Source organism: Rhizophagus irregularis, chromosome 32, assembly GCF_026210795.1.
Source record: "Rhizophagus irregularis chromosome 32, complete sequence".
NCBI classification, from domain to species: Eukaryota; Fungi; Glomeromycota; class Glomeromycetes; order Glomerales; family Glomeraceae; genus Rhizophagus; species Rhizophagus irregularis.
The window spans coordinates 2210467-2229610 of NC_089460.1; the positions used below are offsets into that span (position 1 = coordinate 2210467).

Consider the following 19144-nt stretch of genomic DNA (forward strand, 5'->3'; position numbering starts at 1 on the left):
TTTATCGATGTGATCGCCTAATTGTAACCCCTGATCGATGTGGTTCTTCATCTAGACCTAATCGCCCTTCTCGCCCTTGGCAATCTAATGATAAATTACGTGCTTTATATAACAAGCATCTACCTCCTTCTCATTCTGCAAACGACATAACCGTTTTGCCCGCCCTAATAACAATAATGATGGACAAAGCCGTACCAATGCTTCTCGCCATCGTTCTAAATCCAGACCTAATAACCGACAACAATCTCGTTCTCGTTCTCAACGCTGACCATGGAATCGCGATAATCTCAATAATAATAATAATAATCAACGTCGTCGCATTCCTGATGAAAAGGAACTTGATTATTATATTGATGGCATGGATGTTACGTACCCTGCTCCTCCTACTGTACTTACTGATTGGAAATCTATTGGTGCTGCTCTTGAAAAAGTAGTTGAAGAATTAGCCCTTCTTACCACACAATTTGCTTCTACGAACAGCCGCATCACTAATTTGGAATCTGCTACGGCTGCTCGTACTCCTATTCCTGGAACTTTTGTCACTAAACCTCCTTCCTACATCCCTTCCTCTATGCAAGGATGGGATGATACAGTGAATTGAACTGATAATAATATCCTCGTTGATGTTAATTCTCCCCCTTTGCAATCAACAAGTGGTTTTTTCCCGATTCCTCATTTTGCTCCCATTCCACCTTCCAACGTCGCTCCTTCCTCCCCTATTGATATGGAACAGCGTCTCTCCTCTCTTTCCGATACTGTTGCCTCTTTGGCTGGCTCGATTAAAGAAGGAATCCAACAAAACAACCTCATCTTAGCTCGGCAACAAGGCCAAGCTAATCAATAATTGTTCTCTTTTTTTTCCCCTTCTTTATTACCGATTTATCAGTGTGTAATAATGATGGACAACAATAAACATAATTTTTCCCCTCACCCCTCTCCCCTTATCAAATTTGGTCAATTAAATGTTAATGGTTTATGTTCCCCAGTTCGACAACAACATTTGCTTAATTTTTTTCTTCACTCCTCTTTTGGTGCTTTATCTATTAATGATACGCGTCTTTCCCCTTCAAATGCTAAATTTATTTTTAAAAATGAACACTCCCTACATTACTTTAAGTCCTATTGGGCTTGTTCATCTTCTTCTTCTCGCCCTCATGATGGTGTTGGCATTTTGTTACGTAATCCTCTTCATAAACATGTTCAAACAATTGATCCTTGGAACGGTCGACTTCTTAAATTAGATTTGTTTTTTCATCAAACTAAAATTTCTATTATTTCTATATATTATCCCCCTTCTGGTTCTGTTCATCAATCTATTTGCAATGATCTTATTGCCAAACTTCTTTCTTGGCTCGATTATGCCCGAGCTAATAATTATTTTGTAGTTATTCTTGGCGACTTCAATGCTGATGTAATCGCTCATTCTAATTATTCACCTAATCATTTTAAGCTTCTTCGTTTGCTTTCTTCTCGGTTTTTTACCGATCATCAAGCTCATTCCTCTACAAAGGTCTGGCCCCGATTCCACCTTCTTTCATGATAATGGATCTTCGAGACTGGATTATATCTGGTCTTCACCTGGTTTTCCTGCTCCTGGTCTTTTTTCACAAGCGTTAGGTTCTTGCCCGGGTCTTCTTGATCGTCCTTTTACCGATCACAAAGTTCTTACAACTGTTTTTGACTTCAGTTCTTGCCTGGCTATCTTGGCTAAATCTCGTCTTAAACAAAAAAAAGAATTGCGTACTATTTTCTCTTACGCTTCCACTTCAGTTGATCAATGGAATAATTTTACCACTGAAGTAGATGATTCTCTTGGAGTTTATTTAGATAGACAATATCACCCTAATTTTGATTATTCTCTCTTTCTCTTGATCGTATGTGGCATGCATTGAAAGCTGCCATAATTAGTGCTGCAATTGAAACTTTACCCTTTCAAAAAGTCTCCAATATACACCGACATTCGTACTCTCCCCGAATTAACTAAACTTATTGCTATTAACAAGTTTTTAGATCGATTTTTATATCGCCTTACTACTCGTCGTTCTAATTGGCCTACTCAGATTGCGCAAATGACTGCCGCTTTGCCCTCCCATCTTGAAAATCTTGCATCCTTACTCCCCGATTACTCAGTTCCTACCTATTCTACAACCCCTGCATCTGTATTTAAATCGTTTTTACGATCACAGAAGAATTTAGTTTCTGCCTTTTTATCTACTAAATTCGCCCAACACCTTACGGACTCAGTGGAATATTATACTGCACTACGTGATGAACACTTTTTGAACTCGCTCGGCACCTTTATAGATTCTGCCTTATCAGTAGAAAAACGTTCAATTGTTCTTGACCGTGTTCTGGTCGTTTTGGACTCAACTCCTACTTTATTAACGGATCCTTCGGATATTAAACATGCAGCTGTTTCTCATTTTCAATCAATTGTTTCTCCTCCGTTGACCCGTTACTCTTCCATCATTTCATTTCCCGCCCGATGGCAACAAGCTTACACTCCTCTTGCTAATGTGTCCGCTTCACTATACGATCCCGTTTTGGCGCCTATTTCGCTACAAGAATGGTCTCACTGCGATTTCCTCCATGCCAAATAACAAAGCTTCCGGCCCTTCAAAAATTTCTTATGAGATGATTAAACATCTGTCCGGCGAAGCCTTGATTTCTCTCTTTTACTGGCCAATACCTGCCTTTCTCGCGCGATATTCCTGCTGACTGGCGTGAAGCTGTGGTTTATCCTATTCCTAAAAAACCTCACGATTTTGATGCTCAACTTAAGAACACTCGACCTATTACTCTTCTGGAAACAATTCGAAAATGTGTAGTTAAGGTCATCACGAATCGTCTCTCCAACATTCTTGCTGATAATAAAGTTCTCCAAAGTGGTAACTTTGCTGGCTTACCTGGTGGTTCTACTGATGTCCCTATCAAAATGCTTGATGCGATTATCCATCAACATAAACATACTCTACTGATGATCGGGAACTATGGATCGTTTCTCAAGATATCTCTAAAGCTTTTGATTCTATGGATCTAAATACGCTTAAATTAGCTTAGATAGGTTACATATCCCTGCACTTTTAGTGCGATTTATTTTAAATCTTTTTACACGACGAAATAATAAGATAATTACTTGTCATGGCGATACAGCTGCTTATAGAGTACGTGTTGGTATCGATCAAGGAGAAATCATTTCCCCTCTTCTTTGGGTTATTTATTTGGATCCCTTACTCACTGTTTTAAATCAAGAAGCACGAGATCCTTTTATTTTAAAATCTTCAGCTCTTTTAAATTATTCTCCACTTGAATTTGAACAACATTCTTTACCAGTTTCACATTTAACGTTTATGGATGATTCTACACTTATTGCTTCTTCAAAATCTGGAATAGAAGACCGTCTTTCTATTACTGCTGAATTTTATACTTTAAATAATGTTCAAGCTAATTCAGCTAAATATGTTCTTCTTTCATCTTCTTCCCCTTCTTCAAAGATTATTTTTGATCTTACACCTTCTTTTTTAGTCTCTGATTTGTCTCTTTCCCTTTCCTCTTTATCTTTGTATGCTTCTTTTCGCTTTTTAGGCGTTTGGTTTTCTTTATCCGCCTCTTCTGATTTTGTTCTCAAACAAGCGCGCTCCATGGTTAAAGATATGGCAGCTCTCCTGGGACCGAAGAAATTATTAGCACAACATGTGGCCTATCTCTATAATGCCGTCCTTCTTCCGCGATTGGAATTTCGTCTTCAAACTACCCTTTTCTCTGAAAGTACTATTCAATCAATTGTCAAGCCTCTGTTTTCAGTACTTCGAAGAAAAGCTGGTCTTGCTATGACTACTCCGTTGCCCTTGTTATTTCTCAAACTTCCCTTTTCGATTCAAAATGCTTTCTATCGCTTTCTTTCTTCCCATATTGCATCTTGGCAAAAAATTTTCACTCATCCTGATTTCAAAGATTTTGCCCTTTATGCTATCTCCTATCTTCAAGGATATTTGGGTGCTGAAAGTTGCCCGACTACTATTAACTTAGAACTATGGTCACAGATCGTTTCTTTGCGAAAGCACACTTTGTTTAATTCGTTATTGTTTTCTTCACGTTTGAACATCACGTGGTCTCTTTCCTTCCGGCCTTCGAGGCATGATCTACAACCTGCTCTGCCACTTCGATCTATTCTACCTCATTCCATTTTTCAATCGAGTTGGAAACTTTGGAAAAACTTGAATATATTTGTGCTTGCTCAGTTGGTTTCTCCTTGTGGACGTTATCTTATGAATTGGCCTGACCTTCGTTATCTTGGCATCGTTGGTCGTAAAGGACGGATCCCTAATTGGTTTAATTTTATCAATAATAATTTTCTCTCTTCTTCTTCTTCTACTTTACTTTTATCTTCATATTTTATTAATTCTTCTTTTACTTTAGCATCTCCTTGTTTATTAGATCATACTGTTAAAGATTATTCTTTTTATCCTCAATGGGCTATTAATTTTGACTCGCTACTCAAACTTTATCTGTTGGTCGTGCGTGTATCACTTATAAGAAACAAAACTCGGCTATTATGTCTCATTGGCTTCCTGTATCTACCTCGGCTGATGAACGATCCTTTGACCCTTATCCCGGTTGTGCTCTTAACATTCCCGCCTTATCCATGAAATCTGCTATCAGACAACGCTGTAATAGCGAGAAATGCTTTTTTAATGTAACTCTATCGGATACTGTGGGCTATCCTACCAGAAATGCCAAAGTTTTCGCGGCTTACCTTCCCATTGCTCTATCTACTTCATGGAGTTATGCAACCTTCTTGGCTCTTGTTCATTTTTCAAACGCGTCTCCCGCTCTTTCTCCTCTCTTTAAGGATAGAATCGATAGAATTGAAGACACTATCTTACCACTTTCTGTGCAATCTTTGTACACAGATGGTTCGTTCTATCCTGCCAATGATTCTTCGCCTTCTTCCATGACTTCTGCTTAGATTGCTCTTGATGATGTTGGACTTGTTCTGGAATCTTCTTCCATGCATCTCCCTTCCTACTTTCCTTCCGCTTTGCGTTCTAAAATTTCTGCTGTTCTATTAGGATTAAACGCCCTTTTCCGTGATTCGTCACTCTCTATTCATACTGATTGTAGTCAGTTAATTTCACTATGGACACGGCCTGTCGACGCTCCTTCTCACTCGAAGTCGCTCCGAGAATCCTAACTGGCCTTCTTTGGCTTTCTATTCGACAACTTATCATGGATCGTAATCTTAATGTCGAATTGATTAAAGTCCCTGCTCATGGCGATGATATCTACAATATACAAGCGGATTCTTTGGCAAAAGATGCTCATTCGTCTTTACAACCCACTACTCTCAACATTTTGTTATGCTCCATGCTTGTTGACTTTTAACTCCTTGCCTATTGACGTGAATATTCGACATTTTCTCCGCTCCATTGCAGATGCTCGTGCTCTTTTATCTTTCTGTTCACTAGCGCGTTTTACTGCTCTTGGTTCTCCTTCACTTTTTGATTGGGCTGGTATATATTTTTGCCTTTCACAAATTAAAGGTTTCGCTTCACATAGGAATGGTCGTCCTGAATTTTGGACCTTCCGTATCAAACTCCTTTTGGATATGTTGCCTACCTTAACTACTCTTTAACAACGCAAACCTTACTTATATTCTCCCGACTGGCTCGTCCGCAGTGTAATTCTGCTCCTGAAGATTTGAATCATCTTTGGACTTGTCCTTATATTTTACCGGATTTAAATCCCTGTTTAACACACCGGTCTGAAATCATTAAATTTAGAGATTCTTATTTATCTTCTTTCCTATCCTTGAAATCTTTGGATATTTCCTTTCGTACCGAATTCTTTGCTTTAGATTGTTGGAACTATGAAGCTCCTTCTTCATCCTGTCTTTGGCTTACTCGAGGATTGTTGCCTGCGCATTTAACGGCATTTTTGAATCGACACTTTCCTCTCTCTGTTATATACAAGATTATTTCTCCCCTTCTTAATACTTCCAAGTCGAATTATATGGTGAAATTTGGCTGTGTCGAAATGTTCTTTTCCAGCTTGGGAAGAGTCGCAGGGTATATTCTCGGCTGCTTCCAAATTACGTGGCCCATCTACAAGTTCTTCTCCTAATACTACTTCTCTACAACAACACAACTCTTCTTTGGCGTACTCCTCTTGTGATTCCTGGATTTCTTGGATATCCTCTTCTATAATTCTAGTGGATCTTGGATCTCGCACTTGGATTTTCTGCGCCGCTTAACAGTTCAACCTCTTAGGATTTCTTTCTGGTAACGGACTGGATTTTTGGATGTTGGATAGTTGACTCACACTGGCCTTTGGGTAAAGTTGGGGTATGCGATTCTGTAATAGTTCAGTTTTTCTTTGCTTTAATTTTATTTTAGTTTAGATTTCTTTACTTGTATGAATCGTGAAGCTACTTTTTTTATTTTTTATTAGTTTATTTTCTTATTTTTGTAATGTTGTTCGATTATATTTTCGAAGTTCAAAGTATAAATAAAAGATAAAGTCAAAAGACTGTTTGTACAATAAAAGGATAAAACTACCACCATTTGATTCATCTCAGTGAGACGATTCTAACAAGCTATGGTATATCTTTGTACAATTATTAGATGCCAAGCTATTTAATATATTCTTTATATAACTGCGATTATAAACAGTTCTTTTTAATATAAGATTTTTAGATAGAATGTAGTTATATATGATAGATTTTAATAATAAAGTGTTTTGAACATTCAACTGGTGTGACTATATAGTAGAATGTGACTATAACGGGAGTGACTATAGAGGGAGTTGACTGTATTATGATTTTAAAATTTCTATTAATCTTTCTTTATAAAAAATTATTCTAATTAAATTATATCAAATCACGTGATTTACCCCGCTTTAGACAACTTCCTTTTTTAGAAATTTGAGCAATCTAATTTTTTAAATTTTTCTGAAAAGTAACAGAAAATAAAATTTCCTTTTTTGGAAATTCGTGTAACTATTAATTTCCTTTTATGGAATTCGGTGTAACCAAAATTTCAGTTTTTCGCCAGAAATAAAATTTCCTTTTTTTGGTTTTGTATGATATTGATAACGAATAGAAGTAGGATTATACAATTCAAATAACTTATTTATATGATTAATCAAACATAACGCCAAGTGTTTTTTAATATATAGATAACTGTGTAAAAGTTAGAAGTGTGAAATTTTAAATATATATTCTTTGAAATTTATGTTATCATATATTAAAATTTCAAGTATTGTTATTATATATAATTTTAAATAATTAATAAAAATGAAAGATCTGCTACTTTTGTCTGAGTAGTATAGATATCTATAAAAATATCTTGAAATATTGTCTTTATCTAATACTTTAACTATTGGTTCAAGTTTTTATTTTTTTAGTTTTATCTTTATTCTTATAATTGATATTAAAAGTATGATGTTTTTTATTAACAGAATAACATATATTTTTCAATGCTAATATATCTTTCAAATTATATATATAATTTCTGTATTTTTCATTAAATTCAACTAATATATGTTTTCCAATATTCATAGCATATTTTGTAAAAATAGAATTTTCATATTAATCAATTGATTTTAGTATATATGTATGCCATTTGCTTTTTCTTGCTATTTTTAATATTTTAAAATAAAGATCAAACAAATAAATTCCTGATGTTTTTATTTTTTTTAGAAATGTATATTCCTGAAATAAATATTAAGTTAATTTATATATAGAAAAAAATAGAAAAACTAAAAAAAAATAATTTAGTATACAAATTTTATGAATAAATTTGTAATATTAGTATAATTAGTGTTGTTAAGTTCAAGCTAAACCAAACCAGATTGAACTAAACTGATAGAAATTAATCTGGTCCAATTTATAAGTTTTTAAGTTGTAATTGGATTCAACTTTAAAAATTTTAAGTTGTAATCCAATTTGATTTAAAAATTCCAAGTTACAATTCAATCTGATTTAAAAAATTAAATTACAGTTTAGTTTAACTTTAAGGTTTTTAAGTTGCAGTTTGGTTTAACTTAATAATTTCAAGTTAATGGAATTGATGATGAAGATTAATACCCTATAAAAAATCTGATCCATATTTTATCTTTCCATGTTTTTTTCATAAATGTATCATTTTAATGGAATTTATAGCTTTAAATCATGGAAATTTTCATCTCACTAATACAGATATTTGTGAATATATCATTTTTACAAAATTTTTATGGAAGATATAGAAAAATAATGGAAATATTTAGATAAAAATTTTTTATAGGAATAGAACTAATAACAAATTTTATTAATTATTTTTTTTATTAAATATATTAATATTTAATTTGTGATCTATATAAAAAGTAAAGAATTTAACTATTAAAAATCAGGGCAATTTTATTATTTTTTTCTTTATAATTAAGTATATATTTCTTAAATATAATTTCAAATTTAAAGCTAATAAATATATATAAATATATTAGTAGTTGATTATATTTACTTAAAGTTTGATGCCTTTTCTAAAGAAATAAAAAAAGATTTATATGTGATAAAGTTTTTGTACAATACTCACAGATTTTTGTATAACAATCACAATTTTTGTATAACTACAGTATATGACTTTTAACTTATGTGTATATAGCATTAAATGATATTATACAAAGTTCAAAAAAGTAAAATTTATTTTATACTAATATAGAAAGTGATGTTAAACTAACTTTTGGTAAAGAAAATTTATGTAAAGATCTGTTTTATAATTTTATATTTTTCCTGAATTTTATTAACTAAATTCTCTACTTTTTAGACAAATTACAAATTAATACTTATAATTTAAAATATTTTCTAAGAATTTTGTTAATATTTATATAATCACTAAAAATAAAACTAAATACATTATATTTCTTATTACAATTTAATAATGCTATTTAAGAATTTAAATTTATACAAGCTTCTATTGCATAATTACTTAATCTATTTTTTCTTTTACTAATTAATTCGCCAAATTTTAAAAAAGTTTGTTTACTGAAAACTAATGTTGCAGGTATACAAATATAATCATAAGCTATTTTGACTAAAATTGGATATTGCATTTTATAATCTTTTTACCATTCATAGGGATTTACATTTTGAGATTCTATAGAAACTGCCAAATATTCTTTAACTTCATTATGAAATGACAAACTATTGGATTTCTTTTTTTTTTATAGAATATATTCCATAATTTCTTGTGATTTTTTTTCCCCTAGTATACTTGATATTTATTTTCTTCATTATTTTTTTCACTTTTTACAAGAATTTGATAGCTATTAAATTCAGCTAAAAGAGCACTTTTTGCCATTTTTATATCTATATAGTACCAACATGGATAAAAGATATTACTAAAGCAATAAGGGAAAAATTTGATTCCATATTATATAATTTTAATTTAGCTACTTATTTGGCTTTGGTATTAGATCTTCATTATAAAACACAAATTATTCCTAATATGAGATTCATTATTCTATATAGTTAGTATATTTAAATGATCTTGCAAATAATCTAAAAAAAGCAATAATATTTCAAGAGTAAGATATTCAGACCCAGGTATTTTCACTGTAAACTCATAAAAGGGTTTTAAAAAATCACAAAATAATTTGATTTTTATCCATTCATTTTTAGTTAAACTAAAATTATTGTTTAGCCAATCCAAACCATTTGGATGTAGTATAGTATATTGCATCCAAAAATGATTGTTAAAGTGAAAAAACTGAGTCTATTAATAGTTTATTAGATGATTTAACAGAAGAATACTTTTCTGATTTGACAGTTGATACAAACTAATTTAATTTAAGTTTATTTATCAATTAAGATATTTTTACATTAGTTAAATAGTACTATTGCAATGATCATAATGCAAAAACTAGATTCTAAATCCAGTACTAAATACATCAAACCCATCACCAAATATAATAACAGAACTAAACACAATTCCAAACCTTGTAATAACACCACTCCATCAATAACTAGCAAGGGAACCAAAATACAAGATGATAGAGTTATTGGTCTGATGACATTACTTGTATGGTTGCTGGAATGCCAGGTTACCAAATAAATATACCTTCAAATTTAGGTGCTCCTTAAGGAACAAATAATTTCAATATAGATTTATGGAAGGTTTAGTAACAAACTTAATTTCATGCTTTGCTGTTACATTATTATTGATAATTTCTAATTTTTTCTTTTACACCTTGAGAACTTTGATACATTCTTTATGACTTGGATTTTTACAGCAGCGTACTTTGCTTATTTTATTTTTACAGAAATTTTTACTATTTTTCATTTTTTTGCAAATATAAAACCTTTTTCTTTCAGCATTTTCAATTATAATCAGACTTATATATTTTAAACATTTTAAATTACTAATTATATATTAAGTATATTAAACGGTAACGGGAGTATAAATTCTAATATTTTAATTGTACAAAGCAAATATCATCAAAATTCATGTAATTATAATTATACATAAAAAAACCGATGTAATTTTACGGATCAATAAATCTAATGTTCCTCAGTTAAAATCAAAAATTATCGTGATTTTTACGATAATGACTTATTTTAGATAATTATTTACAGTTTATTTATAACTTAAGGTTTAAATATTTATTCTAATTTGATACATAAATTAGGAAAATGTTGTACTTAATCATGATCAAAATATTTACAAAAGAAAAATGCCTGATTATCTCTCAAAATGACACAAATGTTGAATCGATAAGTGTTGAAATTACGGCGCGAATTTCCGCGAAATTAATTACTTAGTTGCATCATTTTTTTAAACGGTCAAAATATCTTTACGACGACACCTTGGAGTAGTTGTGTGCCTAATATTATCGAACTTCATCATAAACATATAACTTATCGGGATATATTAATTATATTGCATTAAATAATTTTTTTCAAAAAATTAGTGTGGTTTATTATTTATTTAACATTTGCTTTGAATTGATTGGTAAAGACGATCTGTTAGCCTTAATTGTTTAGTTGATTTTAAAAAAAATTATTCGTCAAAAGTTTTTTTTTTTTTTTACTAAGAAAGCAAAGAGATTATGAAAATGAAAAAAAAATTTTTTTTTTTTACCAATCCAATTTTTTTTTAAAATATATATATTATATATATTAAAAGAAGGAAAAAAAAATTAATCGGTAAGGTAAAAACTAAAATATCTTTTTTTTTTTTAGCTTTCCATCCAATAACATTTAAATTTTTTTCTTTTAGAAATAAACTTCTATATTTATTAATCTATTAATATTATATATAATATTAAAATCAACAAATCCAATCTAATCCAACAAAGACATCATATGACTGCTTCTAAAATGATGATACTTCTTCATTTTTATTCTTTTTTGACATTTCATTAGATTTATCGGTCTCAGATAATCGACGTTTCTTTACATCCGTATATTTATTCTCGGATTGTGGAGGATTTTTATTAGTATCCTCAATATAATAATCATCATCATCATCACTCATTGGTATATCAATTCCTCCATCATACCTTCCAGGAATATGGAATAAATCATTTGATAGTTCATCATTTTTACTTTTCGTCATTAACGCTGGAGGTTCTAAAGATCCAGTTACATCTGCACAATAATTTAACATATCTGTTTCAAAAGTTCTGATTGGATATTTATTTGCTAAATTTTCAAAATGTTGCTCGAGTTTTCCTTTAACATTTAGAAACTGGAAAAAAAAAAAAATTTTTTTTAATTAGTTTTAAATTTTTAAAATTTTTTAAATTTTTTTTTTTTTTCTTTTAAAAAATTATTAACATACTTCTTCCATTCTGTCCTTTTTCTTTTGACGAAATTCATCTAAATATGCGGTACGTTGCCATAGTAAATAATCATCAGCACGGGTAGCAGCAAAGTGAGGATCATCATCATCATCACTTTCTGAATCATCCGAATGATAATCTGATGGATCAATATTACCATACGAAAATATTTCCAATAAAGCATCAAGTGAACTATAAGAATCACAAAGATAACATTCTATCGCGGATTGTGTTAACAAGTCCAATAATAGATCATACCATATTGGTTTAACAGTTGATCCATTATTATTATCCAAACGATATGTTATTGCACATGTATTAAGAAATACAGGGATTGCATCAATTAAACCTGGAGCAGTTCGACGTGATGGAATGGGTTTAGGGGGGGTACTGCGCCTCCTTGTCATTGGAGGGGTTATACTTGAATTACTTGGATGTTGTTGACATGCTATACATATACTTTGTCGATGTTTTCTACATCTTGATAATAAAGCGTTTTTAAAATGTTTCTCATATTTAACAAGATTTGGTGGTAATTTGTGAGATTTTTGAGTTGAATTATTACGTAAAGGTGACGTCGAGGTTGTAGTAGGTATATTTGTCGTTGTATTTGATAATTTTGGAGGTTGATTAGATTTTTGGGTATTTGAAGTATTTAAGAAGTTGTGAGAGACATGAGATGAAGGAGATGCAATATGAGATCGATCAAAAACTAAATGTAATAATTGACATAAATATAATCTATGTTTAAGAGGTAAAGGTAATAAAACGGAAGAAGCTTGAGTTCGATGAGATTGTAATAAACCTTCAACTATAGCTTCAACACCTTGACCTTTCTTAATATGAAAAGATTGTTGTTGACCATCATCAAATTTTTTTAAATCATTCTTAGTTTGATCAATTCTAGCATTAATTGATACAGATAAAAGATAATCAAGAATAACATTTGTTGTCGATATTAAAGTATTATTATTTGTTAAATTTTCAGAAGGAAGAGGATAATTTCGATAATTATTAGAGATAATAGGAATTTGATTTGAAGGTTTTAAAATGTTTGAAGTTGATAAAGGTTGAATTTGATCTTGAATTAATGGTAAATTTGTTGTGGTTGCTATCCTAACCGTTGAATTTGTAGTAAGAGGAAGTGTTTGGGTTGTTGTAGAACCGATGAGATTTCCGTTATTACTTGCGCGACCCATTTTTACTAAAAAAAAATAAAAATACGTGACGTGTAAATAATATAAATATAATATAATAATTTATGGTATCGATTGTTTTCTTACCTATCACGATTTGTAGTTGAAAAAAAAGGAGGTTTTCAAACAAATTTCTCGAGGAAAAAAAAAAAATTCTTTCTTTTATTTTATAATATTTAATTATTAAAGTAAAATTAATTTATGCTACTTTAAAAATTATTAAAATAAAATAAAATAAAAAAAATTATATATATATATATTATATTATATATATATATGTATGTATGTTATTTGTATGATATATATATATATATATATTAAAGTATATATATTAAAAGTATATATATTAAAAAAAAAACAAAAATGAAAGATTATACTTTTTATTTTCAATTCTAATTTTAAAAATAAAATTTTTTTTTTTATTTATTTTAATTATTATTAATAATAATTTCTTTTTTTTTTTGGATTTGGAAACGAAACAAAAGATAATAAGACGGCGAGAAAAATAAAGCTTTTATAATTTTTTTTTGGATATGTTTATGTCATCAAACAAAGAGAACCAAGAATTCCCGTTTTTTTTCCATATCAGTTTTAGTAATTGTACATCCAAAATATCAATCAAAAAAAAAATTATGAAAGAGTACTTTTATCTGTTACAAATTGGGAATTTAAAAAGGAAAATCGCGCCATCTAAATAAATTACAAACAACTAAAATAAGTTACATAATAAATTTTAAATATAAATCTTAAAGGAAAATTTCGGAAGTAGAAAATTTCTCATCAAAATATCATTATCTGCGCATCTAACCGGAAAAGATAATTTATTATAGATTAAAAAAATCGATAAGCATATATTTTAAGTATATATATGTATACAATTAATATTATATATATATATACAATAATAATATGACTGATAATATAAATAAAACCATATATAATTTAGTTAAGATATACCTTTTAAACATGATGAACGGGGAAAAAAAAAAAATGGTCGGAATCTAAAAATCATGCACATAATATTTCAACCATTGTTTTTTTACGGGTGAAAACGAATAAAATTAGGGATTTGTAATTGACCAAATGTATCATACGATGCATAAAGTAATGTATTGTACATAAAACTACTATATAACGTATTTTATAGCCACACAAAAGGACAATACTGTTTTTTTGGATCTCAATCGGAAAATGTTTATTTTATAAGATAGTCATATTGTACAGTTTGTACAGTTGCATTAATAAATTTTAAAATTGTAACATAAATGCGCAGTAACAATCGTACAAATTACTCAACTCCACATTTTATAAAGACCAAATTCGGAATAAAGAAGATGTAAGATTACTTGATTATGGGAAAGTGCACGGTATCATTACATGTTACAAATGTTACATCCGTAACGATGTAATTAAATTTTTTTTTTTGATAACATATTATAAAAAAGAATAAAAGATGATGATAAGAAACAGGAATTTTCCGGCTGTTTGGAACAAAGCCCTTTTACAAAAAATAAACAAATAGATTATTTTGTATTAGTCTAAAGATTTTAAAGCAGGAAATCTGATAAAAAATAATTTTATTCTCATCAAATCATATTTTGAATACACACGGACCTTCTTTATAACAAAAGAAAAAAATTGGAAGGGTTTGACCCTTGCAGAAATGTTTCCCTTATTATGAGAAAAAGGAGTTAGAAATCGTCAAGAATCGCCTAAATTCGCCGTTCGGACAGGTTTATTCATAAGAAAAATGTGTGAGTTTGGATAAGTCAATAAGTCAATATACCTGATATGGATTTTGATGAATTACCCGATTAGCCCAAAAAATATGTCTATTATAACCAAACAAAGTTCAAAAGTTTATCTTGTGACTTATTTCATGCAACCTTTTGGAAAACCGTTTTAAAAAAAAAAAAAAAATTTTTTTTTTTATTTTAAAATTGTTTCACAATAAAAAATGTACTTTGTAGATTACTCAGGAATTTTATAGATATTCACTCAGGTATTTTAGATATTTACTCAGAAATTTTATAGATACAATCAAGAAAATCTAAGAAATTCGATCAAAAAAAAAATAAAAAAAATAAAATAAAATAAATAAAAATAAATAAATAAAATAAATAAATAAAATAAATAAAATATTAGATTATTTTAATTTATGCCGCAAATTATCTTTGCATTACATTTAAAACGGAAACCTGACGGAAAAATCCTATCAATGTTAAAAAATTTTTGTTCCGAAATATTCCAGAACCCAACATCAAGTATTTCTCCAGTTTAAATTCTTTCCTTTTTTTAACAAAAATATTTTTTGTCATCCCCATATTGAGACCTTTTATGTTTAACAATTTTAATTAATTATTAACCTTGTAGTCCCTTTGTAATTCCCTTGTAATATTATTAGATATTATTTTATTTCCGATATTACCGATAAGAACATTTTCGTGAGTGGTGATAGAAGATTACGAATCATTAAATCATTTATTTTATTTATTACGGAGATAACATATAACTATATATGATTTGATATAACCATTAATGGGCAAATCCTGTATCACCTTTAATAAACTGATAAGGAATATGCGTGGCGTAGTAACCTTTTTTTTTTTTTCTGTCAAAAAGGAATATTCGACCGTTGTCCCATTTCCGATTGTCCGTTGTCCGTCCGTTATTTTGTCTTTGTTGGGGATATCCTTTTTTCACAAGTGAATGCAGTTTGTATCGGAATTAAATTAAAAAAAAAATAAAACTTAAAAGGGAAATAATCCAGTTCCTTGCGTAAATAGGAACTCGTGAAGAGTAAATCTATTTGAATAATTAATTATCCTTTTTAAAGATTTCGTTTTTTTTAAACAAGGGAAAAAAGTTTTTAATTCAGATAACGATATCGACAATATTTTTTATCATAATAGATAAGATATCCCCCTTATTTTTTTTTCACACATCTCAACACATCAGGAATTTTAATTAAAATTCTAAATTCACGCGGGATTACATTTGAAACATATTTCATGTGCTCATCACGTGGAATGCAATATTTGAGCTTTTTCTTTTTTTTTTTTGCATTTTCGACATTAAAAAATCTATCTTTGAATGTTTATCCATATTTATCAACCCTTTTTTTAATTCGGATCATTTTTTCTTTTTTAAACATGAACAATTTCTATTTTATGCTGCACGTTTTCGTTATCTTTCGGAATAAATGGATTGAAATTCCGGTCAAAGAAATTGAAAAACCTGTTTTTTCATTGTCATATATGTTACACGAAGAAAATTATTAGGGAAAAAAAAAATTCCCTCCCCCTCCTCTTGTACCCTAACGTCCACAGATTTTAAAATGAAAAGGTGCCACTTAACCATAAATGGAATTCTATTTTTTGACTTACTTGATTTGCATTGGAAACATTGAATGACTATTAATGACATTCTAAATTTTAATTGAAATTATTCAATTTCCGGAGAGGATATTCATTAATTTATTGAAATAAGAAAATTAATGAGTATCCCTTAAATTTTTTATGATAATTTAAAAAAAATCGGAAATGTGAAACAACTATAATCTTATCTATTGTTAATCCCGGTTGAATGGGTTTAATTCAAAATTTGATATACACGTCACGTGTCCTTAAATGGAATTATAGGTACATTTAAAACCGAGCATAAACACGAACGTATCATTTGAAATCGCGAAAATAGTTCTAGCGGAAATCCTTTTTATTCGTCAACCTGCTGACTTACGATAATAAAAGCTTAATCAACGGATCAAAATATGAAAATGTCGCCTTAAATTCCCGATAATTTTAGATTTCACAACTTCCGATAGATGGAATTTTTCTTTCTTTTTTTTCTTTTTTTTTTTGATACGCTATAAATAGATTAATCACTTTTAATCATTTTAACTCATAAAAGGGTATTTTAAATTTATATTCCGATATTATTTCGGAGAAAGTTGGCAGGTAAGTTGTTAATCTTACTTATTATATACAAATTTGCATGAATAAACTTGTTTTGGTTTAAACCAATTGTGTGATTATCTCGTGCTCATTCTGAGAAAAGCTTTGTTACTTTTGCATCGTATGATTTTAATAATCATTCTGATGCGCATTTTTTTTTCTTAATTCTTTTTTGTAATGGTTTATTATTGAATTTTTTTTTTTGAATAATGTCATTCAACGGGTGGGTCAAAAATATTTTTGATAGAATCCAAAATTTAAATGAAAAATTATAATTCAAATTTATTAAAAGGGTAATATGTAATTAATATATTATTTAGAATGAAAAAATTTGAACGATTCGATTGGTCAAATCAATGAAATTTCCAAAGATAGTTTTATCATATACGCTGACGATACATATTTTTTGTTTAAGAACGATCGATTCTTCATTTTTGTAACGAATTTTCTAAACATAGTTTCTATCATATTTCCTATCATATATCCTATCATATAATGCGATGATACGCCGGAAAGACGACTCTTTAAAAGAACATAATAATAAAGAAAATAAAGAATATACTATTACATTATATTGTTCATAGACAAAAAATTTTTAAGAAAAGTAAGAAAAGTAAAATTTCATGTATATAGTTACAATGAAAGTATCGCGCGCGTCTAAATAATCTTTTTTTTTTATAAATAAAATGGTTTCTACCTTTCTGGCCTTTAAAAAAAAAAATTTTTTTTTATTTCATGATAATTTTTTACCCAATAAAAATGAATAATTTTATTCTATTTAATATACTTAATGTTGTAAAAACATCCGAATTCACGATATCGACGACTTGTCTAATTCTAGGTATGTTTATCTCACGAGAAACATTTTTTAACATCAATCATCTTTTATCATTCTCTTCTAATCTCAAAATTTTTACGTAGAAACACTTCTTATAGATGCATCATCGTCACAAAAGTATAAAGAAATATCATCATTGTAAGTTTCATTTTTCGTAAATTATTTTATTATCGGAGGAAAAGCAGAATAAACGTAGGATTAATTATATTAAATAATTTTTTATTTATTTTAGAGAATCTCATATATTTTCGGGTTTCTTTGGAACCATTTTATTAGTTGGCGTATTTATAAGTGGTAATTTAATACGCGTAGTTTACGTTATACGTTATATATGTTTTTACTTGCACGTGAATTTTTTTTTTTAACCAATTTTTCGCGTTATTCACGTTATCCTCATTATCCTCAATCTTTGATCCTTGATTTTAATATAGGACTTTATTGTTTTGCGAGTAATGGACTTAAAAAATCCGATATTGGAATTAATAGGTACATAAAATTATAAGATTTTTAGTTGTGTGAACAATTGAACGAGTGAGTGAGCGGGGGGAGGGTGAGGTTTTGGTAGGAATATTGCAAACTTCTTCATGGAATATAATAGAGGATTGGGAAACTAACACATCTTTTTTTTTTTATAGCGCCGTTGGCATATTATGGATATTTTACAGTAAGCCCCTTTTTCGTAAATTTTTTTTTTTTGACTTAAATTTCAGCAAGTTTAGCTAATAATCATTTCTTAATTTCGAACTAACCATTTTGATTATTGTCCTCCTTGCCAATCAAATGCTCTAAAAAAAAAAAATAATTTCATAAAAAAAGCTCTATTAAAACTACATTATTACATAGCGATTCACTTGTCAGATTATTACAAGTACAATACTTCAATAATACCCTCAACAGCTTGGATGATTCGTGTAGGTTATAATACATATATTTTAACAATATTACTAGGATTGATTAATATTATATTATATTTTATTTCTACCATAATATTATGGAGATTGTTGAAAAATGAAAATGGTTTCGTTATGAATGATAACGATCTCGTTATAAATGATAATAAAACCATTAAAGAGAATAATGATAAAGATTTAGAAAAACTTAGCATCACAGAGTCAAAAGTATAGTAGAATAGTTTTTTTTTTAAAAAAAAAACGGAGGGTAAATATTATTTTTAGGGTTTGATTTAATTATAATTTCTTGGTTTTTTTTTTATTTTCGTTAAAAAAAAGCACTCTTTCGTTAATAATTGTAGAATGAACAATAGTGATAGTATTTTTATATTGGTTAATTCTTTTGTAATTTATCTTCTCCCTGTTAATAGACTTAAATAAAAAACCGTA

At 29.0% G+C, this 19144-nt stretch overlaps 2 protein-coding genes across 2 annotated transcripts; one reads left to right on the forward strand and one right to left on the reverse strand.

Annotated features, from left to right (window-relative positions):
• Nucleotides 1–10911: 10911 nt before the first annotated feature.
• Nucleotides 10912–13981, reverse strand: OCT59_023275 (uncharacterized protein; the record flags this gene model as incomplete). The annotated part of the gene is made up of 4 exons (XM_066131945.1): nucleotides 10912–11723; nucleotides 11817–13021; nucleotides 13101–13168; nucleotides 13971–13981. 4 exons carry the CDS (start codon nucleotides 13979–13981, stop codon nucleotides 11349–11351), a joined length of 1659 nt encoding a protein of 552 aa, XP_066006658.1. The 3' UTR covers nucleotides 10912–11348.
• A 3744-nt stretch (nucleotides 13982–17725) lies between these two features.
• Nucleotides 17726–18928, forward strand: OCT59_023276 (uncharacterized protein; the record flags this gene model as incomplete). The annotated part of the gene is made up of 6 exons (XM_066131946.1): nucleotides 17726–17807; nucleotides 17888–17942; nucleotides 18037–18098; nucleotides 18236–18290; nucleotides 18440–18468; nucleotides 18621–18928. The coding sequence occupies 6 exons, from the start codon at nucleotides 17726–17728 to the stop codon at nucleotides 18926–18928; spliced, it is 591 nt and encodes a 196-aa protein (XP_066006659.1).
• Between the last annotated feature and the right edge of the window lie 216 nt (nucleotides 18929–19144).